At 51.0% G+C, this 25,289-nt stretch overlaps 1 protein-coding gene across 2 annotated transcripts in view; it reads right to left on the minus strand.

Moving 5' to 3' along the window:
* LOC147116851 (alanine aminotransferase 1-like) overlaps nucleotides 1–25,289 on the minus strand; it is an 83,217-nt gene that overhangs the window by 32,617 nt on the left and 25,311 nt on the right. Inside the window, exon 1 of one of the 2 annotated variants that reach the window (XM_085987262.1) lies at nucleotides 4,737–4,981. The exons of the other annotated variant lie outside the window; for it this stretch is intronic. Coding sequence (XP_085843388.1) covers nucleotides 4,737–4,877 — 141 coding nt within the window. The 5' untranslated portion in view covers nucleotides 4,878–4,981. Of the gene's footprint in view, nucleotides 1–4,736; nucleotides 4,982–25,289 lie in introns of those variants that run through there. 2 annotated transcript variants of the gene reach the window in all.

Consider the following 25,289-nt stretch of genomic DNA (forward strand, 5'->3'; position numbering starts at 1 on the left):
CCGAACTCTTCACAGCCACCTTATGTACCTTTCTGTACTTTTTCTGCGGTGACTTTTTGTTGCTGGTCTTCTTTCCTGACTGGCATACTTTAGCTATGTGACCAAGTTTGCCACATTTTCTACATTCCTGGTTTTTAAACCAGCATTGGTTCTGATCGTGTGTTGTCTTCCCACAACGATAACATTTCGTTGTACCCGAATCCATTTGATCTACGCTGAGTACCGCTGCCTTCAGCTGCATTTCCGCAGTGCCTCTCGCTGCGGCTTCGTGCGATGCTGCAATAGTGACAGCCTTATCAAGTGTAAGATCATTCTCTTCGAGCAGTCGCTTTTGTGTTCCTTCCTTCGACAACCCACACACGAACTTGTCTCTCAGTGCCTCTGTCAGATTTTCCCCAAACTGACAGTATTTCGCTAGCCTACGCAGTTCAACCAAGTACTCCGCGTTGCTTTCCTCATTCAGTTGCGTTCTCGCATAAAATTTAAATCGTTCCGCTAGCATCAGCGGTGTGGGGTTCAAATGATCCTTCAGGACAGCAACAATATTAGCGAAAGTCTGATCCGCCGGTTTAGCTGGTGATAGAAGATGCTTCAATAGCCCGTATGTCTTCGCACCCATTGAGTTTAGTAAGGTTAGTGCTTTATCATCATTTGATATATTATTTGCCTTACAATATATCTCTATGCGTTCTACATACGTGGCCCAATCTTCCACCTCAGGATCGAAATCGTTGATGTTACCACACTTAGGCATCCTCGCAATCTTTTTGAGAAACAACAACGAAATTTTTCTTTAACTTTTTTTTTCAAAAATGGCGGTTTCCCGCGCTTGTCTTCTTCTCCGCCTCCGAAAATGGCGGTTTCCCACGCTTGTCTTCTTCCCCGCCTCCGAAAATGGCGGTTTCCCGCGCTGGCTCGGTCTCGTTCGCTCGCTCGGTCTCCCTCGCTCGGTCTCGGTCTCCCTCGCTCGGTCTCCCTCGCTCGCTCGGTCTCTTCTCTCTCCCGCTCGCTCAGTCTCGCTCGCTCGCTCGGGCTCTGTCTCTCCCGCTGGCTGTAACGGCGATTGCCGTATTGCTGCGTTCGCCCTCCCCAGCGGTTTTCAATCGTGCCTCCCAGCCCCTCTTGCAGTCCGGTCCTTTCCCCCCCTGGCTGCGGCTGAGTTCTCCGCGTTTTTTTTAAATTTGTTTTATTTTCTCCCGCGCAAGAGGTTCTCGGTCGCTGCGCCTCGCGGCCTCGGTAGCTGCCTGGCCTTGTTTACCGGTCGCGGTCGAGCTGTCTCTCGACGCTGTTGCGTCTCCCAGCCCGCTTGTAGCCCGGTCTCTCACACCGGCTGCGTTCCCGCTTGTAGCCCGGTCTCAGCGCCTCTGGCCCCGACTTCTGTCCGGCTCTTTTCCCCCGGCCGTGGTCGAGTTCTCCGCCCTTATCTCCTCCATTTTTTAAATTTTCTCCCCTACTCACAGTCAACGTGGCCGACTTGCTTCTCGTCGCTGATCGGCTCACCCACCACCGTGATAGAAGGGACGATCACTGCCTGTTGCTGATGGAAGGCTTCGTGTCAGAATTCTTCCTTCTTCCTTTGCTCTGCAGACCCGAGTCTTTTCTCAGCAGAATGATGAGTGCGGATGCCTCTTCTCAACGCCCTTAAACTGCCTTGGATGTATCTCTGCCGCAGGGTAAGATCGAACTCGTCGCCACAGTTAAGTCTGTGTGTTATATGGAGAATTAATACACAGACCACAAGAGTAAACTTTAACCGGACTTTACTATTCAAAGGTCAGGGCGGAACTGCCCAATAAATCCTTACACAGCACTTATATACCGGTGTGGTCACCACCGGTATTACAGTATACAGCAGCCAAGATAAAGTAGTGCAACCCTTAAAATAGTTCTCTTAAAGGTGGAACGTTACATACACTACACTCATCTCCATGGCAAAGGGTGCACATTGATTTTGCTGGTCCCTTTATGGACTCGATGTTTTTAATTGCGGTGGATGCACATTCAAAGTGGCCAGAGGTAATAAAAATGTCCTCAACCACCACAGAAAAAACTATCACAGTCTTACGAACCATATTCACCAGGAATGGGCTGCCTGAACAGATTTGCTCTGACAATGGACCACAGTTTGTGTCTGAAGAGTTCCGGAGGTTCTTAAAGAACAATGGTGTTAAGCATTACACATCCGCCCCATATCATCCAGCCACTAATGGATTGGCCGAGAGGTTTGTTCAAACATTCAAGAAGGCTATCAAGGTATGTGTAATGAAGATATACCCCTACAACACAAGGTGGATAACTTCTTGTTTGCCTACCGGAATGCGACACATGCGGTTACCAACCAAACTCCAGCCATGATGTTCTTCAATCGAAGACTACGATGCCGCTTGGATTTGGTTAAGCCAAACGTCAGAAGAGATGTGGAGAACAGGCAGTTTCAGAATATGAATGAAAGGCCGACCAGGAGTTTTAAGATAGGTCAACCAGTTTTGGCCCGGGACTACCGCACAGAGAAATGGCAGCCAGGAACGATCTGTACACGGCAAGGACCTCTAATGTATACCGTGGACATTGGAGAGAGCATTGTAAGACGCCATGCTGACCAGATTCTAGAGTCTCTGGAAAATGTCAACTCCACACCACGATCTGATACACCTGGCGATGAAACCGAAGTACCAATTGCATCTACCGCAGAATCGGTGATATTGGAAGCAGACGAACCAAACAACGACATTGATCCCGACTCAACCTTGCCAGAAGAACCTGATATCCCAAAGAGGCATTGTCCAGACAGAATCAGGAAGCCTCCTCAAAGACTGAACTTATAATTGCTTAACTTCAACCAATGTATCTAGCAACCGTAATTGTAATTAGTTATTATTTAGTTGTTAAATGAATGTTATGTACTGTTTATCTAAAAGGGGAGGAATTGTTGTGTATGTACCTTTAAGGGAATAACTGGTCTCAGACTGCAGTACCGGCAGTGACCACCCCTGTATAAAAGGCACTAGCAGGCTTCTGTAGTTTCAGTTTCCAGGTTGTCTCCATTCAGTAAAGACTTGTTATAATCAACTCCTGCAGTCCGTGTCTCAATTATACACGGACATAATACCTGCCACTCGGAAAAAGACCCGTTTATTCCAACTCTTTGCTTCCTGTCTGCCAACCAGTTCTTTATCCAAGTCAGTACCTTGCCCCCAATCCCATGTGCCTTAACTTTGCATGCCAATCTCTTATGCGGGACCTTATCGAAAGCCTTCTGAAAGTCCAAATACACCACCTCCACTCATTCTCCCTTATCTATTCTACCAGTTACATCCTCAAAAAATTCCAGTAGATTAGTCAAGCATGATTTACCTTTTGTAAATCCATGTTGACTTTGTCCGATCCTGTCACTATTTTCCAAGTGCTCTGCTATTACATCTTTTATAATGGACTCTAGCATTTTCCCCACTACCGATGTCAGGCTTACCGGTCTATAATTCCCCATTTTCTCTCTACCACCTTTTTTAAATAGTGGGGTAACATTAGCTACCCTCCAATCCATGGGAACTGTTCCAGAGCCTATAGAATTTTGGAAGATGACCAGCAATGCATCTATTATTTCTAGGGCCACTTCCTTAGGATGTAGATTATCAGGCCTTGGGGATTTATCGGCTTTCAATCCCGTCAATTTCCCTAACACCATTTCCCTACAAATACTGATTTCATTCAATTCCTCCCTCTCATCAGACCCTATGTTCCCCAGCATCTCTGGGAGGTTATTTGTGTCCTCCTTTGTGAAGACAGAACCAAAGTATGTATTTAATTGGTCGGCCATTTCTTTGTTCCCCATTATAGATTCCCCTGATTCTGACTGCAAGGGACCTACGCTTGACTTTTGGGTGAAAAAGTTTTTCCTCAAATACGGTCTAAACCTCCTGCCCATTACCCTGAAACTATGCCCCCTGGTTCACCAGGGCCCTAATGCTTTTTGAAATGAGCGCCTCATCGCATCGCTCACATCACCATACAGTCTTACACAGAATCTACAGCACAGAAACAGGCCATTTGGCCCAACAGGTCTGTGCCGCTGTTTGTGCTCCAAATGAGCCTCCTCCCACCCCTCGCCATCTCACCCCATCAGCATCTCCTTCTATTCCCTTCTCCCTCATGTGTTTATCCAGCTTCCCCTTTAATGTATCGATACTATTCGCCTCAACCACTCCCTGTGGCAGCGAGTTCCACATTCTCACCACTCTCTGGGTAAAGAAGTTTCTCCTGAATTCCCGATTGGATTTATTAGTGACTGTCTTATATTGATGGCCTCTAGTTCTGGTCTTGCCCACAAGTGGGAACAACTTCTCTACGTCTACCCCATCAAACCCCTTTCATAATTTTAAAGACCTCCATCAGGTCACCCCTCAGCCTTCTCTTTTCTAGAGAAAAGAGCCCCCGCCTGTTCAATCATTCCTGATAGTTATAACCTCTCAGTTCTGGTATCATCCAGGACTGGAGATTATAATATAGGAACAGGAGGAGGCCATTCAGCCCCTCGAGTCTGTTCCGCCATTCAATCAGATCATGGCTGATCTGCACCTCAAGTCCATCTACCCGCCTTCACTCCACGTCCTTCGATACCCTTACCCAATAAAAATCTATCGCTCTCAGTCTGGAACATTTCAATTGGCCCCCGGCATCCGCAGCCTTTGGGAGTTCACAGCTTGTGACAAAGTTCAAGCAGGTTCGATGTCACTGACCTGCTCAAGTTCACTCCTTATCTCGGCCCCTTTCAACAGCAGAGGTTCCATGATTGAACTCTTCGCCATTGTGAGACACGGGTTTAGAAAGATGCCCCCAAGCTTCCGCTGGGAGCTCCTCAACCCTCTCAAAGCCTTCATCCAGGCGAGTTCCAGAGCTGAGCTCCGCTCCTCCCGAACAGTGGATCCAAATTAACGGCCCACTTTGGGGAGCAGCCACGAGTGACTGGAGAGTCTTTGAGGTATTGTAAACTTTGACACCACGAGCGAACATTTAGACGGTCAAGTTAGTCCAGCGCTAATGATTTACCGTGGTAGAAGAGCAAAGTGATCGAGGGACGAATCATTAAAAGCAGCATCGCAGGTCAGCAAAGCAATTAAAATGCTAACAAAGCACTGGGATTTATTTCTAGGGGTAAAGAATTCAAAGGTGGTGAAGTTATGTTAAACTTGTATAGGACCCTGGTCAGGCCGCATGTAGAGTACTGGACACAGTCTGGTCTCCGCACTATGGAAAGGACAGGGAAGCCCTGGAGAAAGGGCAAAAAAGATTCACAAGGATGATACCACAACTGAGAGATTAGTTATCGGAATGATTGAACAGGTTGAAACAAAATTGAGGCTCATGGAATAGGTGGGTCAGTGGCAGCTTGGATAAGGAATCGGCTTCAGGACAGAAAACAGCGAGTTGTGGTAAATGGCTGTTTTACAGACTGGAGGATGGTAGACAGTGGTGTTCCCCAAGGGTCAGTGCTGGGGCCACTGCTTTTTTTGATATATATAAATGATCTGGATATTGGAATACAGAGTAGAATTTCTAAATTTGCCGATGACACCAAACTTGGGGGTGTGACAAACAGCGAGGATGATACCAATCGACTGCAACAGGACATAGAAAGACTAGCAGAATGGGCAGACAAGTGGCAGATAGACATTAATACAGAGAAGTGTGAGGTGATGCATTTTGGCAGAAGGAACAGAGAGAGGCAATATACACTTAATGGCACAGTTTTAAAGAGTGTGCAGGGACAGAGGGACCTGGGAGTTAATGTGCATAGGTCCCTGAAGGTGGCAGGACATATTGAGAGAGTGGTTAACAAAGCATATGGGATCTTGGGCTTCATAAATAGAGGTATTGAGTACAAAAGTAGAGAAGTTATGCTGAACCTTTATAAAGCGCTGGTTAGGGCCACAACTGGAGTATTGCGTCCAGTTCTGGTCACCACACTTTAGGAAGGATGTGAAGGCCCTCGAGAGGGTGCAGAGGAGATTTACCAGAATGGTTCCGGGGATGGGGGATCTTGACTACAAGGACAGGTTGGAGAAGCTGGATTTGTTTTCATTAGAGCAAAGGAGGTTGAGGGGTGATTTGATCGAGGTGTACAAGATTATGATGGGTTTGGATAGGCTAGACGGGGAAAGGCTGTTCCCACTAGTTGATGGTACAAGGACTAGGGGACACAGATTTAAGGTTTTGGGCAAGAGATACAGGGGGGATGTGAGGAAAAACTTTTTTACACAGCGAGTGGTGAGGACCTGGAACTCGCTGCCGACGGAAGTGGTGGAAGCGGAGACACTCGATGTTTTCAAGGGGAGACTGGATAGGCACTTGAAGGAAATAAACTTGCAGGGCTACGGGGATAGAGCGGGGGAATGGGACTGACTGGATTGCTCTACAGAGAGCCGGCACGGACTCGATGGGCCGAATGGCCTCCTTCTGTGCCGTTATAACTATGACTCTATGAAGTTGGGGCTTTTTTCTTAGAAAAGAGAAGACTTAGAGGAGACCTGATAGAGCTCATTAAAATTATGAATGAGGGGGACACGGTAGATGTGGGGAGAATGTTTCCACTTGGGGGAAATCCAAAACTAGGGGCCATAAATACAAGATAGTGACTAATAAATCCAATCGGGAAATAAGGAGAAAGTTCTTTACCCAGAGAGTGGTGAGAATGTGGAACTCGCTCCCACAGGAAGTGGTTGAGGAGAATAGCTTAGACTAGACGAGTGCATGAGAGAAAAGGGAATAGAAAGATCTGCTGAAAGGCAGACAGACTGGAGGAGACTGGTGTGGAGTGTAAACACCACAGACTAGTTGGGCGAATGGTCGGTTTCTGTGCTGTAGATTCCATGTCATTCTATCACCAAAGTTCAATCGAATATACCCAGGAGTTAATAAAGCTTAAATTTGCCTCACCTTACCTCAACCAGTTTGGATTATATTTACACCGCGAACCTCCCACTGCAGTCACACAAAGTACTGAGGCCTAGAAATTGGGTTTTGGCTTAGCCAGGGCTTTAGCGCCGGAAGTTAGTGCCGGCGCTAAGTCCCCCTGCGCGCGCCAAAAATTCAGTAGCGCCGCGCCCAAACGGCTGCCGGCGCTACTGAAGGGTCTTAGCGCCTGGAAAAGGGCGCTAACTGCCGTTTAGCGCCGCAATTCCGGCGCTGCGGCACCCGATGCGGTGCGGCAGGCTGGGGAAGTGCAGGCCTCCTCCTTCCGTTAAGGAGGAGCTGCCTGCACCCGGCCGCGGCCCACGCAAATCTGTTTAAAAATGAGCCCGGCACCTCGGACAAGTGCCGGGCTTGCATCTGTTCCGGGGCGGGGGGGGGGGAGAAGTCCAGGGAGGGAGCTGCGGGCAGGCGGCCGGCGGGAAAGCGGCCGGCCGCCGCGGGGCCTTTAATGCGCCGGCGCAAACGCATGTTGGACTCTGTTGCCAGAGTCTTAGTTGCGGCTGCCACGGGCGAGGCGGCCGCAACTGAATTTCGGCGCTGGGGCCCGTCGGCATGGCAACCGGGACGCTGCGCACACCGATGACGTCATCGGTGCCGGCGCAGCGCTACCGGTGCAATGCCGCTTTAGGGCCCCAGGGAATTTTTCAACTGGCCATAACTCTGGCGCTAGTCCCTCTAGCGCCTCAAAAGCGGCACTAAGGCTAGTGAATTTCTCGGCCTGAGAGCATTAATTTTTTTTATTCATTCATGGAATGCGGGCATTGCTGGCAAGGCCAGCATTTATTGCCCATCCCTAATTGCCCTCGAAAAGGTGGTGGTGAGCCGCCTTCTTGAACCGCTGCAGTCCATGTGGTGAAGCTACTCCCACAGTGCTGTTAGGGAGGGAGTTCCAGGATTTTGACCCAGCGACGATGAAGGATCGGCGATATACTTCTAAGTCAGGATGGTGTGTGACTTGGAGGGGAACTTGGAGGTGGTGGTGTTCCCACGCGCCTGCTGCCCTTGTCCTTTTAGGTGGAAGAGGTCGCGGGTTTGGGAGGTGCTGCCGAAGAAGCCTTGGCGAGCTGCTGCAGTGCATCTTGTAGATGGTACACACTGCAGCCACGGTGCGCCGGTGGTGGAGGGATTGAATGTTTAAGGTGGTGGAAGGGGTGCCAATCAAGCGAGCTGCTTTGTCCTGGATGGTGTCGAGCTTCCCGAGTGTTGTTGGAGCTGCACTCATCCAGGCAAGTGGAGAGTATTCCATCACACTCCTGACTTGTGCCTTGTAGATGGTGGAAAGGCTTTGGGGAGTCAGGAGGTGAGTCACTCGCCACAGAATACCCAGCCTCTGACCTGCTCTTGTTGCCACAGTATTTATGAGGCTGGTCCAGTTAAGTTTCTGGTCAATGGTGACCCCCAGGATGTCGATGGTGGGGGATTCGGCGATGGTAATGCCGTTGAATGTCAAGGGGAGGTGGCTAGACTCTATCTTGTTGGAGATGGTCATTGCCTGGCACTAGTGTGGCACGAATGTTACTTGCCTCAAGGGCAATTAGGGATGGGCAATAAAAGCTGGCCTTGCCAGCAATGCCCGCATTCCATGAATGAAGTTATCAGCCCAAGCCTGAACGTCGTCCAGGTCTTGTTGCATGCGGGCATGGACTGCTTCATTATCTGAGGAGTTGTGAATGGCACTGAACACGGTGCAGTCATCAGCGAACATCCCCATTTCTGACCTTATGTTGGAGGGAAGGTCATTGATGAAGCAGCTGAAGATGGTTGGGCCTAGGACACTGCCCTGAGGAACTCCTGCAGCATTGTCCTGGGGCTGTGATGATTGACCTTCAACCACCACAACCATCTTCCTTTGTGCTAGGTATGACTCCAGCCAGTGGAGAGTTTTCCTCGATTCCCATTAACTTCAGCTTTACTAGGGCTCCTTGATGCCACACCCGGTCAAATGCTGCCTTGATGTCAAGGGCAGTCACTCTCCCCTCACCTCTGGAATTCACCTCTTTTGTCCATGCTCCCTTTCTTGCTAATCATTAACGATTTAATAAATTGTTTATTAACCTCGGAATAACAGTTAGAAGCAATTAAATTTAAACATTGAGTATGCAAATAATTTGTAGAAAGAGTTCATTAACTAAATAAGTGACAGAGATTACAATAGTATTTCAGTTATGTCACAGTGAATCAGAAGTAAGTTTGCTGGTTATAAATTTACAATGGAGATCAAGGTCTGAGATTGATATAAATTGGTGAGATTAGTTCAGGATTAGACTCCTTAGGTCGTTCATCAGTTAACAGCATCAGATAGTCGGTCAATTCATTAGATTGAATTCCATATGCTTGTAGTTAGCAATGATTCCAGAGCTTATACGACCTTGTTCTTATGAGTTGGTGATGATGAACCATCAGCCGGCTAAAGACGGAGCTAAGTGGTCCCGCAGCCAATGGATCTGAGCAAGGCTCGGTAACCCTATCACATCCAGTTGGGCATGGTATTGGACAACCAGACAACTAACGGGATGAGGAGGCTCCATGAATATCCCCATCCTCAACCATGGTCGAGTCCAGCACGTGAGTGTAAGAATCAATCATAGGGGGAGAAATTCAGTTGTTTGTGCCTCCCGTTAGCGCCTTAAGAGGGCGCCAATTGTGGCGCAAAGCAACTAGCGCCCGGGCACGGCGATGTTTGCGCCGCTCGCGAAATTAACTAGACATTTTGCGGCAGCGCTAAACACTACCACCACGATCTCCTGCGCCGGCAGATTGTGACGTCAGTCGAGTGCGGAACGCCCCGGTAGCGCCCCGGACAGGATATTGAGTGGCACCCCCTGCCTTACCGCCTGCCGCTAGCAACGACAGGTTGAGGGGAGCGTTATGCTGTCAGAAAGGGACTGGGTGATGTGCCAAATAACTGCCTGAATCCAAGAGGTTAAAGCTTAAAACTAAAGGCTTTTATTTAGTAAGAACATGGCATCGAGTTAACACAAGGCAGCCACCCTTCATCACCGACCCAGCCCTTAAGAGTAAGACTCATACCAATCCGGAGGATCCAGAGGGGCGGGGCTAGGGAGGAGCATTAGTGGTTACATCTGTAGAACATTCCAGACGTTAGCAAGTACAACAACAACAGACAGTACAAATGCCAGAACACAGAGTTATTTCATCACATTCACCCCCTGCTATAGATTCAGTCTGTCAGGAGGTCTGATAGTCCTCTGGGAACGACGTAACTCTTGCTGAGGCTTCTCCCAGAGTACTAACTCCGGTTCATTCGAATTCCCAGAATCATCAGTGTTTTCCACACTGAGGATTTGTGTCTCTGAAGGTCCAATACCACGATTGAAAACTCTACTCTCAGAGTCGAACTCTTTTCGAGCTCCAGCAGGTGCAAGATCTTTAATAGAGACCGTATCCTCTCGCCCATCCAGATATTGAATGTACGCATACTGGGGATTAGCATGGAGGAGTTGTACTTCCTCCACCAGTGGATCAGTCTTGTGGCCTCTCACATGTCTGCGCAACAGCACAGGGCCCGTGGTCGTCAACCATGTGGGTAACGATACTCCATTAGTAGCTTTTCTTGGAAAACTAAACATCCTTTCATGAGGGGTGGCATTCGTCGCTGTACACAAAAGAGACCTTATGGAATGCAGCACGTCTGGCAGGACATCCTGCCAGCGAGAGGTCGGCAGGCCTCGTGACTTCAGAGACAGTACGATAGCCTTCCACACTGTCGCATTTTCTTTCTCGACCTGCCCATTACCACGAGGGTTATAGCTGGTAGTTCTACTCGTTGCAATCCCTTTCGATAGCAAAAACTGTCGCAATTCTTCGCTCATAAAGGAAGAACCCCTATCACTATGTATATAGTTAGGCATGCCAAACAAGGAAAACAGTTGGCAGAGGCATTTAATTACAACAGCACTAGTCACATCCGGACAGGGGATAACAAAAGGGAACCGAGAGTACTCATCTATAATATTAAGAAAATAGACATTACGATCGCTCGATGGAAGGGGACCTTTAAAATCAAGACTCAAACGCTCAAATGGTCGAGTTGCTTTAAGATGAGCTGGCTCGGACGGCTTATAGAAGCGGGGTTTGCATTCAGCACAAACACGACAGGTTCTGGTCATTGTCCGGACCTCCTCAATAGAGTAGGGTAGATTGTGGGACTTAATGAAGTGGTTCATTCTGGTAACCCCAGGGTGGCAGAGTGCGTCGTGGAGACTTTGAAGCTTATCTGTACCTAGACTAGCACATACTCCTCGTGACAAAGCATCCGATGGCTCATTAAATACTCCAGGCCTGTACTGAATATCATAGTCATATGTTGACAGTTCTATTCGCCATCTTAAAATCTTATCATTTTTGATCTTGCCTCTCTGCTTAGTATTGAACATAAAGGCCACAGATCGCTGGTCCGTAATAAGCGTAAAACGTTGGCCAGCGAGATAATGTTTCCAATACCTGACTGCTTCGATAATCGCCTGTGCCTCCTTTTCCACTGAAGAATGTCGAACTTCTGGTCCTTGCAATGTACGAGAGAAGAAAGCTACTGGTCTACCAGCTTGGTTAAGAGTTGCTGCCAACGCAAAATCAGATGCATCACTTTCCACTTGAAAAGGGATCTTCTCATCCACGGCACATACCACTGCCTTCTCAATGTCCCGTTTGATATTAAAGAAAGCCTCCTGAGCTTCCGCCGATAGCGGAAAAGACATCGACTTAATAAGAGGTCGGACTTTATCTGAGTAGCTAGCCACCCACTGGGCATAGTACGAGAAGAATCCCAGACACCTTCTTAAAGCTTTTACAGTGTGAGGTAAAGGTAATTCCTTAAGTGGGCGTAATCTTTCAGGGTCTGGCCCGATTACCCCATTCTCCACAACGCAACCAAGAATACACAAACGTGTAGTATTGAAGGTACACTTGTTTTCGTTGTAGGTCAGGTTTAACCTCTTTGCAGTCTCTAGGAACTTCGCGAGATTTTGATCATGCTCCCGTTGGTCACGCCCACAGATGGTAACATTGTCCAGGTTCAGGAATGTTGCTTCCAACGCGTATTCATCCACCATACGATCCATCTCCCGTTGGAAGACGGATACCCCATTCGTCACTCCAAAGGGCACCCTAAGGAATTGGTACAGGCGCCCATTAGCTTCGAAGGCCGTATAAGGTCGGTCTTCTATTTTGATGGGGAGTTGATGGTAGGCAGACTTTAAATCAATGGTGGAGAATACGCGGTACTGAGCTATCTGGTTCACCATCTCAGAAATACGAGGCAAAGGATAGGCGTCTAATTGGGTATACAAGTTTATAGTCTGGCTATAATCGACCACAAGTCTTTTCTTTTCATTCGTTTTAACCACCACCACCTGGGCACGCCACGGGCTACCACTGTGTTCAATGATTCCCTCCCGTTGAAGCCTTTCCACTTCCTCTTTTACAAATGTTTTATCTTCTGAACTATACCGTCGACTCTTAGTCGCTATAGGTCTACAATTAGGAGCAAGGTTCGCGAACAAGGAAGGCGGACTTACTTTTAAAGTAGAAAGGCCGCAGACTGAGTGGAGGCTGAGATCCACCTTACTTAAGGGTAACGCTCTCATGCTGACACTGGAAGTCCAAGCCTAATATTAAGTTCACACACAACTGAGGTAATATGAGGAGTTTAAAGTCCTTATACTCCGTATCCTTAATGGTCAATGTGACTTTACAATATCCAGTTACCTCCGAAATAAGGGACTTGGACGCCATCACAATTTCACTTCGAGTAGGATACACCTTCAATGAACAGGAGTTAACAAGGTTGGGGTGTATAAAACTTTCAGTACTGCCACAGTCTATCAAACACCCAGTAGGACGACCATTAATCTTGATGTCCATCATAGATTTCGACAAGGAACACGGTATGGTCTGGTCAACCGTAGCCGAGGCTAGAGTAAAACGATAGGCGGCAGCAGAGAAGACATCGGGTACAGGGTTACCCTTACACACTTTACTAAAATGTCCCCGTTTCTTACATTTAAAACAGGTAGCCTCTCTGGCTGGGCATCTTTGCCTGGGGTGTTTAGATTGGCCACAAAAATAACACTTAGACCCATGGGGTACAGCCGTAACAATAGGATTAAGTGGAGGTTCCATTGGTGTTATGGATGCCTCCATAGTCGGAACACACGAGGTTGAGAGAGACGCATGGGCTGATGCATACACTTCTAAATTCTTCTGGGCTACATCTAACGATCGAGCAGCAGCGACGACCGTTTTTAAAACTAACGAGTCGTTCTCGAGGAGTCTCTGTCTAATATAATTAGATCGGAGGCCAGATATGAAAGAATCGCGGATGGCTTCTTCCTGATACAATATGGCAGAGACAGCCTTGTAGTTGCAATCCTTAGCCAAAGCCTTAAGGTCCTGCAGGAAATCGTCCAGGGATTCCTCGGGTAATTGCCTGCGAGTAGACAAAAGATACCTGGCATATACTTCATTAACCGACTTAAGGTACTCGGCCTTAAGAGCTGCGAGGGCCTCTTCATATGTAGTAATATCTTCAATTATAGAGTAAGTTTGATGACTTACCAAGCTGTTAACCGTCGGATCGATTGATGCGATGAAGTGTTCAAAACATCGAAGCCAATGCATAAATTTCTTCGACGCATCTGCCGAATGGGGATCGCTATCCAAACGCTCTGGTTTCAAAAATCGATCCATCTTCCAAAAGTTGTTACTTAATAAAATTGATGTGCCAAATAACTGCCTTGAATCCATGAGGTTAAAGCTTAAAACTAAAGGCTTTTATTAAGTAAGAACATGGCATCGAGTTAACACAAGGCAGCCATCATTCATCACCGACCCAGCCCTTAAGAGTAAGACTCACACCAATCCGGAGGATCCAGAGAGGCGGGGCTAGGGAGGAGAATTAGTGGTTACATCTGTAGAACATTCCAGACATTAGCAAGTACAACAACAACAGACAATACAAATGCCAGAACACAGAGTTATTTCATCACACTGGGGGAGTGCTATTTAAAGGCGGCCGCTTCCTGCCTTTTTTTGTTGGTGACATTTTTGCACCACGCATTCTGAGAGAGAGAGAGACTTCTGGAGAGATTCAACGCTGTGTGAAGGAGTTTTGGGTACTGAGCAGCACTTTGCAGGGTCATTTTGATTTGCCCTTCCTTGCTTCACCAGCGCTGTGAGTTAGCGCCTCGCTCCTCGGCCTTTACGCCTTAAGACAGGTGTGAAGCGCCTGATTTAGCGCTCCAATCACCTCCAGGGGCGATAAAAGCCAAGTTTGCTGTCGGAGGCGATAATTAGCGCCAGGCGCTAAACTTTGCGCACGGCCGATAACGGCGCCCCAAATGGGACGAAACCGATGTTTTCACCCATAGAATCAGACAGCACAGAAGGAGGCCATTCGGCCCATCGTGCCTGTGCCGGCTCTTTGAAAGAGCTCTCCAATTAGTCCCACTCCCCTGCTCTTTTCCCAGAGCCCTGCAAATGTTTCCCCTTCAAGTATTTATCCAATTCTCTTTTGAAAGTTATTATTGAATCTGCTTCCACCGCCCTTTCAGGCAGATCACAACATCCCGCAGTGTAAATTTTTGTTCCTCATCACCCCCCCCCCCCGCCCCCACCCCCCCCTGGTTCTTGTGGTAAGGCTTGTGTTTGCAAGCACCTCTAGCCAACAGTGCAGAGTGGACAATCGCCATTCTCCTGCGGTCCTCACCATCATAGGTACCAGCACCGGCAAATTGGGTTAATTCCCAGTCCTTGTTAGTTCAGGGGTTGCTGACACATACAACACGTGCTGACATTTCCAACAACTGCAACAATAACTTGCATTTATATGGCGCCTTTAACACAGTAAAACGGCCCACGCCGCTTCACAGGAGCGATTATCAAACAGAATTGCCACGAGCCCCACAGGGAGATACTCGGACCGGCGACCAAAAGCTGGGTCTTGCCAGATCTCAAGAATGATTCTTTTTTAAAAATTGAGATTGTTGCTTGGCAAAGAGAAATAGCAAAGGGTGTGGCGGAGGGTATGGGATAGAAACATGGGAACATAGGAACAGGAGGAGGCCATTCAGCCCCTCCAGCCTGTTCCGCCATTCAGTTAGATCCTGACTGATCTGAATCCTAACTCCATCCACCTGCCTTTGCTCCATCCCTTAATACCCGACAAAACTCTAGGGGGGGAGAAATTCAGTATTGCCCCGGCGCTAATTGTCACCTCCGACTGCAAACTTGGCTTTTATCGCCCCTGGAGGTGATTGGAGCGCTAAATCAGGCGCTACACACCTGTCTTAAGGCGCAAAGGCTGAGGAGTGAGGCGCTACCTCAGAGCGCGGGTGAAGCGCAGGTGATGTCAGGCAGCAATGGAACACAGACACACTGGCACCGGCCAGTTCTTAAAGGGGAGGATGGATCTTGCTCTCCAGCCACACCCTGCTCATTGCAGCCTTGAATCTCAGCCTGGACAGACCTGTACATCAAATCTGCTGGAACCACCAATGGAGAGGCCCTGGGAAAGAGCTCAGCGCTGCAGCGACCAGGCCTTGGTGCCTCTGGTTGGCGCTGTGGAGCGGCGATGGGCACTGCTCTACCCACAGAGTGGCAGGAGGCCATTGCCCCGTGAATACAGAAGAGTCTGGAGGGAGGTGGCTCAGCACGTCTCCTCCAGGAGCCTGGAGCCGAGGACCCACATCCAATGTCAGAAGAAGTTCAACGACCTCACTCGGGTGGTCAGGGTGAGTAGCTGCTTTTCAATACCTCTACATCCCTCCATCTCAACCTCACTCTGTGCCCAGAGGGTCTTAAAACCCCAATGCCCAACACTCATCCAAGACCTATGGCCACCTCATAAAACACACACGCACATTCCACACCTTGCACACATTAAGGGCTGTTCAACTATGGGAGGCACATCAGGCAAGACCATGGCTGCATACATTAAGGGCTGTTCAACTATGGGAGGCACATCAGGCAAGACCATGGCTGCATACATTAAGGGCTATTCAACTATGGGAGGCACATCAGGCAAGACCATGGCTGCACACATTGAGGGCTATTCAACTATGGGAGGCACATCAGGCAAGACCATGGCTACACATTTACTCAGACACCGTCCTTTTTCTTGCAGGCCAAGCTATCTCATAACAGGAGACAGCAGCAACAGACGGGTGGAGGGCGGCCTCAGCTGCAACCACTCAGCGATCTTGAGGCGCACGTCCACAGGATTGTGGCAATCCAGGTGATCAGTCCCATCACCCATGGAGAGGTTGACCCCGTTCGGGACAGCAATGGTAAGGTCATCAGCTTTCTCTCCTCTCTCATTCCACTTGTCCCTCACAACACCAGCCTTTGACACTTTCAATCCAACTTACTAAATCGCTGCACTCCTTCCTCCCTTACTGCCCCCCTGTCCTGACGCTAAAGCCACTCTTGTACCTCCCTGTTTTCAGATGGTGATTCACCAGCTGAGGAGACGGGCCCTCAAGCTGCCAGTGGGAGTGAAACCACAGGCGAGGAGGAAGAGGAAGCCGGAGCTTCAGCGAACCCTCTCCCGAGGAAGCCTATGTCCACACTGGGACCATATCTTCCCTGGAGGGGAGCAGGGGTGAAGGGTCTGATGAAGGTGAAGCTCCAGGACCCAGCGGGTTGCAGCAACGCGATGGGGGTAGGGAATCTCGGTGTCCTTCACCCCAGAGAGAGAGTAGGCCAGCGAGTCCTGCTGCACTGGACGCAGAGGAGGAGCGGCTCATTGCTGAAATGAACACCCAGGCGGTGGACAGGCACACTCAGCTCATGGGTGCATTGGGAAGGGTGCCCGAAAGCATTGATGCACTGGCAAGGAGTGTGGAGCACTCCGCTGCAGCACAGGCGGATGCCACGCAAATGCTTAGTGCTGCAATTCAGTCACTGGCTGCCGTGATCCAATCTCGGACTGCTCTCATGCAGTCTCAGGTTGCTGTAACGCAAGCACTGACTGCTGCCATCGTCGCTGGTTCGGACACATTTCCCCGGGGCTCTCACGGTACCGCAGCAGGCCAGCAATCTGTGCTCCAGCCGATTGCTCCGGATGCTGAGGTGCTGCCCCGTGGGAGTGCCATTGTGTCGGTCGAGCAGGGAGGTGCTTTCCTCTCTCAGGATGACAGCATTCCTGCTCCCACCACTGGCACTTCCCCATTGCACTTGCCACCAGCTGTAGCCCAGACTGCTGCTGCCTATGCGGAGTTGGTGCAGTCTGCAGCTGGGCCCTCCAGGCCCAGAGCTGGTCGAGGCCGTCCTTCAAGGGCATCTGTAGTCTCAGGATCTGACATTCAGCAGCCTTCCACCAGCGTGCTGCTGCCACTGGGGCCCCATTATGGAGGAGCAGTAGAGTGGGAAGGGGGCAAGTGGCCAAGGGAAGGAGATCACCCTCGAAGGGCAAACAGTAGGAGGACTAAATAAATGTTGGGAATGTTTGTAGTAAAGGTCGAGGTTTGTGTGATTACTTTTGTTTACTGTTTTGCCATTTATCTCCATCTTGTGAGAACGAGTTCTGTTAGTTCATGATTGGTTGTGTTTGTTTCGAATTGTTTGTCCTGAATAAATGACACACACAGAGTTTGTTAAAGGAAAAAGTTGTTGTATTCAAAATTTACATTTTTGCCCTTTGGAATCATTGCTGCCTTGGCCGGCTATAGGGGTTGCGGGTTGCTTTCCATCATGTTGTTCTCTATGCCAGAAACCATTTCCTGAGTAGGGGCCTAGAAGTGGCTTGTTATCAGTCTTTGATGGACGGCCCTTGCAGTTTCAACATTGTGCGCCTCCCTCCCACCTTGGTGCTGATGCTTATCATCCTCCTCCTCCTCCTCTTCCTCCTCCTCCTCCTCCGGTGGTGCACCAAGGCCCGGTGGCATTGGCTGGGTCCTGAGGATTGCCAGGTTATGAAGAATGCAGCAAACAACTATGAAGAGGGAGACTCACTCAGGCGAGTACTGCAGGGCTCCTCCTGAGTGGTCCAGACAGCGGGACCGTTGCTTGAGGACTCCGATCGTCTGCTCAATGATGTTCCTGGTGGCGAAATGGCTCTCATTGTACAACAGCTTGGCAGGGGTGTTGTGGTAATGGAGCCGTGTCATCAGCCAGGTGCAGAGTGGATAACCCTTGTCCCTGAGGAGCCAACCACCTGGCTGTTGCGCTGCCTGGAAAAGCTCTGGCACACCAGTCTGGCGCAGGATGGAAGCATCGTGGCTGCTGCCAGGATAGCGGGCATTGACAGCGAGTATCAGCTTACTGTGGTCACACACCAACTGGACATTTAAGGAGTTGAACCCCTTGCGGTTTCAGAAAACCTCTGCATTTTCATGCGGTGCCCCCAATGCCATATGCGTGCAGTCAATCGCGCCCTGCACCATGGGGAAGCCCGCTATCCTCGCAAAGCACAATGCGCGTTCATGCTGTTTCACCCGGTTCATCGGGAAAGAGATGTACTGGCGTCTCCTTTTATAGATGGTATTTCTGACCTGCCGGATACAGCAATGGACCGCGAACTGGGAGATATTGGCGATGTCCCCAGTAGCAGCTTCAAAGAAGCCGGTGGCATAAAAATTCAGAGCCACTGAGACCTTCACTGCCACCGACAGAGACGTCCTGGTCCTCAGTTGAGGCTGCAGATCTGGCTGCAGCAGGTGGCAGAGCTCAGTGACCACCTCCTTGCTGAAGCGCAGCCTGCACATGCACTGCTCCTCAGACAAATGAATGTAGGAGAATTGTTCCCGGAATATCCTGGGAGGGTAAGGTCTCCTGTGCACAGGCCTGTTGGCCCTCCTCCCTCTGGCCATGATTGCCACCCTCTCTCGGTGTCTCTGATGCCTCCGAATCTGCAGGTGCAGGACGACGCCCCGAATCAGTGCAGCCCCCAAAGTCTCTTGACAGTTGAAGTAATGAAGGTCAAATTCAAAAGAACCTGTAAAGTGCTGCTCAGTAGCCGAAACTACTTCACCCAGCGTTGACTCTCTGCAGAAGTTTCTCTCTCTCTCAGAATCTCTCTCTCTCTGTCAGAAGGAGTGGTGCAAAAATGTCGCCGACAAAGAAAGGCAGGAAGAGGGTGCTTTTAAATACTGCTCCCCCAGTCCCTTACCGACTGGAAAACGTTCCAGTCTCCCTGTCGATGCTTGCAGCAGGCGGAAAGGAGGGGGGAGCCACGCAATATCCGGTCCGGGGCGCCACCGGGGCGTTGCACGCTGGACTGACATCACGATCTGCGGGCGCAGGAGATCATGGCGGCAATGTTTAGTGCCGCCACAAAATGTCTGGTCAGTTTTGCGAGCGGCGCAAACATCGTCGCGCTCTCAGGGCGCTAACGGGAGGCGCTAATCAACCGAATTTTTCTCCCTATCAATCCCAGTTTTGAATTTTTCAGTTGACCCCAGCCTCAACAGCTTTTTGGGGTAAAAGGGGGAATAATTGGGTATCGCCCATTTTGGGGCGCTAATATCGGGCAGGCGCAAAGTTCAGCGCCCGGCGCGAATTATCGCCGCCCACCGCGAAATTCGTCTCCATCGTCCCTGGAGGTGATTTGATGCTAAATCAGGCGCTACGCACCTCTCTTTAGGCGCTAACGCCGGGGAGCGAGGCGGTAACTCAGAGCGCTGGCGAAGCTCAGGCGATGTTCGTTACCATGGAAGCCAGACAGGCTGGCGCCCTCCAGTTCATAAAGGGGAGGGGCCGTCTTGCTGCACAGCCGCACCCTGCTCATTGACCTCGGCCTGCAAACACCTACAGATGTTGTTCAAACAATTGTGAAGGATACTCAGAGGCCCAGGGAGAGAGCTCGGCGGTTTAGCGACCAGGCGTTGGTGGCTCTGGTTGACGCGGTGGAACGGAGACGGGCAGTGCTGTTCCCAGAGACTGGCGGGAGGCCATTGCCCCGCGAGTTTACAAGAGTCTGGAGGGAGGTGGCCCAGCACGTGTCAGCGCGGAGCCTGGTGCAAAGCACTCACACCCAAAGTTCAACGACCTCACTCGGGTGGTCAGGGTGAGTACCTGCTTGAAAAACCTCTACATCCCTCCATCTCAACCTCACTCTGTGCACAGACGATGTAAATACCCAAATGCCCAACACTCATCCAACAACTATGGCCATCCCACACCTTGCACACATTAACGGCTATTCAACTACGGTAGGCACATCTGCCAAACACATGGCTGCACACTCACCCACACGCTGTCCTTTTTCTAGCAGGCCAAGCTTTCACATAACAGGAGGGAGCAACAATGCACAGGAGGAGGACAGGTGGTGCTGCACCCCTTACAGAATCGGAGGAGAGAGTCCACAGACTCATTGCCAGCCAGGTAGTAGGCGCTGGACAGGTCGACCCCCTTGGGGACAGCAAGGGTATGTTCATCAGCTTTCTCTCCTCTCTCATACCCCTTCCCCCTCACAACACCAGCCTTTTACACTTTCAAACTAACCAACCGTCTCCAGTCCTTGCTCCCTTCCTGCCCCCCTGTCCTCACGCTAAAGCCACTCTTGTACCTCCCTGCTTTCAGATAGTGAACCGCCAGCTGACCAGCCTGTCCCTCAGCCTCCCAGTGGCAGCGACGCGGCAGAGGAGGAGGAAGAGGAAGCCGGAGCCTCACCGCCTGCGTCTCCCGAGGGTGATACTTCCGACACTGGGGCCACGGGTTCACTGGAGGAGAGCAGGGGTTTTGGATCTGATCCGGGACCCAGCGCGCTGCAGCACCACCATGGGGGAAGGGGAGCTCGGGGGCCATCTCCCCGGAGGGCGAGTGCGCACACATGAGTTCTGCTGCACAGGACTCGGATAAGGACCTCGACATCGCGGCCATGAATAGCCAGGCCTTGAGCATGCACACTGAGCTCATGGGTGCAGTGGCAAGGATGCCCGACAGCATGGATGCACTGGCTAGGCGTGTGGAGGAGTCTGTCGCCAGCACAGCTGTCATCTATGCACAAACCCTCGAACCCATCCTTGCCTTGTTGCAGAGGATGGTTGAATTGCAGGGAGACCGTGGGGACCCAGAGCGCATGCTGTGTGTAATGGGTGAGGTGGTAGCATCTATTGCAGCACAGGCCGACACAACACAACGGCTTAGTGCTGGAATGGAGTCATTGGCTGGTGCCATCCTGTCTCAGACTGCTCTCGTGCAGTCTCAGATTGATGTCACGCAAGCACTGACTGCTGCCATCCTCGCTGGGGCGACCACTGTCCACTGGGGATCTCACGGTGCCGCAGCAGGCCAGCAATCTGTGCTCCAGCAGATTGCACCGGATGCTGAGGTGCTGCCCCGTGGGAGTGCCAGTGTGTTGGTCGAGCAGGGAGGTGCTCTCCTCTCTAAAGATGACAGCATTCCTGCTCCCACCACTGGCACTTCCCCATTGCACTTGCCACCACCTGTAGCCCAGACTGCTGCTGCCCATGCAGAGTTGGTGCAGTCTGCAGCCGGGCCCTCCAGGCCCAGAGCTGGTCCAGGCCATCCTTCAAGGGCATCTATAGTCTCAGGATCTGACATTCAGCAGCCTTCCACCAACCTTGCTGCAGCCACTGGGGCCCCATTACGGAGGAGCAGTAGGGTGGGAAGGGGGCAAGTGGCCAAGGGAAGGAGATCACCCTCGAAGGGCAATAAGTTAAAATTATGCAATAAATGGGGGGAATGTTTGAGGCAACGTTTGATGTTTACCTTAATATATTTGTTTACTGTGTTGACGCTTATCTTGATGTTGTAAGAATGAGTTTTGTTAGTTTATAAATTGTGTTTGTTTCTAATTGTTTGTCCTGAATAAATAAAACACAGTTTGTCATATAAATAAAAATTTTGATTGGAACTTTACAACTTTGCTGATTTGACTCATTGGAGCTTTGCCCGACAATAGGGGCTGCGGGATGCTTGCGATGATGTGCTTGTTCATCCCTGAAGCCATCTTCTCTGTCATTCTTCAGGTGTTCACGGACGGCCCTTACAGAGGCAACATTGAGCACCTACCTCCCGCGTTGGTGCTGCTGATCCTCCTCTTCATCCTCCTCCTCCTCCTCTTCCTCCTCCTGAAGTGATGCTCCAATCCCTGGTGGTAATGGCTGGGTCCTCATAATTGCAAGGTTGTGAAGAATGCAGCACACAACAATGAAAAGTGAGGCTCACTCAGGCGAGTACTGCAGGGCTCCTCCAGAGTGGTCAAGACAGCGGAACCGTTGCTTGAGGACGCTGATCGTCTGCTCAATGAGGTTCCTGGTGGCGAAATGGCTCTCATTGTATGCGAGCTCAGCAGGGGTGTTGGGGTTACGGAGCGGTGTCATCAGCCAGGTGCAAAGTGGATAACCCTTGTCCCCAAGGAGCCAGCCACGAGGTTGATGCGGTGGTTGGAAGCGGTCTGGGACACCAGTCTGTCACAGGATGAAAGCATCGTGGCTGCTGCCAGGATAGTGGGCATTGACGGCGAGGGTGCACCGTCTGTGGTCGCAAACCAACTGCACGTTCAGAGAGTGGAAGCCCTTGCGGAAGCGGAACACTTGATGAGGTGCTCGGAATGCCACATGCGTGCAGTCAATGGCGCCCTGCACCATGAGGAAGCCCGCTATCCTATCATGGGGAAAGAGATGTACTCCCTTCTCCTTTTGTACAGAGCATTTGTCACATCCCGGAAGCAGCAATGGACCGCGAACTGGGAGATATTGGCAATGTCCCCAGTTCAAGCCTGGAAGGAGCCGCTGGCATAAAAATTCAGAGCCACTGTGACCTTCACTGCCACTGACAGAGACGTCCTGGTCCTCAGTAGAGGCTGCAGATCTGGTTGCAGCAGGTGGCAGAGCTCAGTGACCACCTCCTTGCTGAAGCGCAGCCTGCACAAACACTGCTCCTCAGACAAATGAATGTAGGAGAATTGTTCCCGGAATACCCTGGGAGGGTAAGGTCTCCTGTGCACAGGCCTGTTGGCCCTGCTCCCTCTGGCCATGATTGCCACTCTCTCTCTCTCTGCGCCTCTGCTGCCTCCGAAGGTGAAGCTGGAGGGCGACGCCCCGAGTTAGTACAGCCCCCATTTAATCTTCTAAATGTGGTAAATATGAAGCTCAGAGAAACAGGAACCTGAAAAGTGGTGCTCAGGACCAAAACTCCTTGTAAGGCAGCGCTAATTCTCTCCGGATGTGTCTCTCCCTCTCGCCCAGCTCCCAGCCGACTGCAAAGCATCCCCTTTACCTGTTGTTCCTAGCAGCAGGCGCTGAGGCAGGGGGCGCGAATCAATTTCCGGTCCGGGGCGTTGCGTGCTTCGGTGACGTCACGATCTGCGGGCGCAGGCGATCGCGGCGGTAGTGTTTACCGCCACCGCAAAACGCCAGGTTAATTTCGCGGGCGGCGCTGAAATCGCCGCACTCGGGCGCTAAGTTGCGAGCGCCCCCGTTAGCGCCCCCGGAGGCGCTAATAGGAGACGCCAACCAACCTAATTTTCCCCCCAAAGAGTTCTAAATTTCAGGTAGGTTTTAATGAGGGTCTTTAAAAGAGGAGAGGTAGAGAGACGGAGAGGTTTAGGAAGTCCAGAGCCCCAACCCTGCCCCACACTTTCAAACTGTAATCCCTCCTCGAATGTAACATCTGCTGCTGTGTGAACGAAGCCAGGATTAACCCTGGACTCCATGCAGATAACCCCAGACAGTGGCTGGCTGATAAGGACCCTGTACTGACTCACCATTCACTGTCTGCTGTGGGCCATTACTGTTCTGTGTGGATCTGTAACCTTTATACCATTTCTGTCTGAATAAATCAGTAAAATAGTTGACTGTAGCTCTGTCTGTTCTGTTCACTAACACTGACACCCACTGGACTCTCCCAGAAACTCATTCAACACAACTCCCTGCCTTAATTCCTGTTCCAATCTCACTCCCCTTGAAGGAATATTCCTCGTCTTTTCACATTTCCATTTCCCCATATTACAGAGACGACTCCTCCCATCGAGAGCCTGTGCCCCGTGACATATGCCAGAATCCCCCCGGGGGTCCGTTCACTCACCTACTTCCTTTAATGTTCACTCTCTTTGATTTACAGAATATACAAAGAAATATCTGCACAACGGGTCCACTGTGAGGCTCGTTCACACCATCCTTCGATATTCCACCATTCAGGGGACAGGAACACAGCACTCTCGTCACTGAGTCAGATCATGGGATCAAGTCCCACTCCAGAGACTTGAGCTCATAATCCAGGCTGATACTCCCGGTGCAGTACTGAGGGAGCGCTGCACTGTCAGAGGGGCAGTACTGAGGGAGCGCTGCACTGTCAGAGGGTCAGTACTGAGGGAGCGCTGCACTGTCAGAGGGGCAGTACTGAGGGAGCGCTGCACTGTCGGAGGGGCAGTACTGAGGGAGCGCTGCACTGTCAGAGGGTCAGTACTGAGGGAGCGCTGCACTGTCGGAGGGGCAGTACTGAGGGAGCGCTGCACTGTCGGAGGGGCAGTACTGAGGGAGCGCTGCACTGTCAGAGGGTCAGTACTGAGGGCGCGCCGCACTGTCAGAGGGGCAGTACTGAGGGAGCGCTGCACTGTCGGAGGGGCAGTACTGAGGGAGCGCTGCATTGTCGGAGGGGCAGTACTGAGGGAGCGCTGCACTGTCAGAGGGGCAGTACTGAGAGAGAGCAGCACTGTCGGAGGGGCAGCACTGAGGGAGCGCCGCACTGTCGGAGGGGCAGTACTGAGGGAGTGCCGCACTGTCGGAGGGTCAGTACCGACGGAGCGCCGCACTGTGAGAGGGGCAGTACTGAGGGAGTGCTGCACTGTCGGAGGGTCAGTACTGAGGGAGTGCTGCACTGTCGGAGGGTCAGTACTGAGGGAGCGTTGCACTGTCGGAGGGTCAGTACTGAGGGAGCGTTGCACTGTCGGTGGGGCAGTACTGAGGGAGCGCCGCACTGTCAGAGGTGCCGTTTTTGGATGAGCCTGCGCCCCCTGACCTATCGCCGGACGATATGTCCAACAGGGTCAGGGGGGCGTTTGTGCAGCCGTGGAGGCGGTATTTTAAGGGCAGGTGTTGGGCAGCCATTTTTATTTTGGCCGACTACCAGCACCTGCCCCCCTTTTCCCCTTTTTTTTTTATTCGGGGTGTCGGCCGCGATCGCTCCTCTTGAGTGCCGGGCTGTTTTCCTGGCAGCCCGCTCCCCGGTGGTCCAGCAGGGTCCCGGTGCATGCTGTGCTAGGCCCCTCCCCTTTAATCAGAGGAGGAAGGCCTGCAGTACCGTGGCGCTACGTGCCGACACGCGTGGCGCTGTTGCACGTAGCGCCACGATATTCAATGGTAGCGCCCCAGGAAGGAGGGGGATCGCTCCCAGTA

Source organism: Somniosus microcephalus, chromosome 5, assembly GCF_052327205.1.
Source record: "Somniosus microcephalus isolate GS21.2 chromosome 5, FLI_Smic_1.0, whole genome shotgun sequence".
In the NCBI taxonomy this organism is placed as follows: domain Eukaryota; kingdom Metazoa; phylum Chordata; class Chondrichthyes; order Squaliformes; family Somniosidae; genus Somniosus; species Somniosus microcephalus.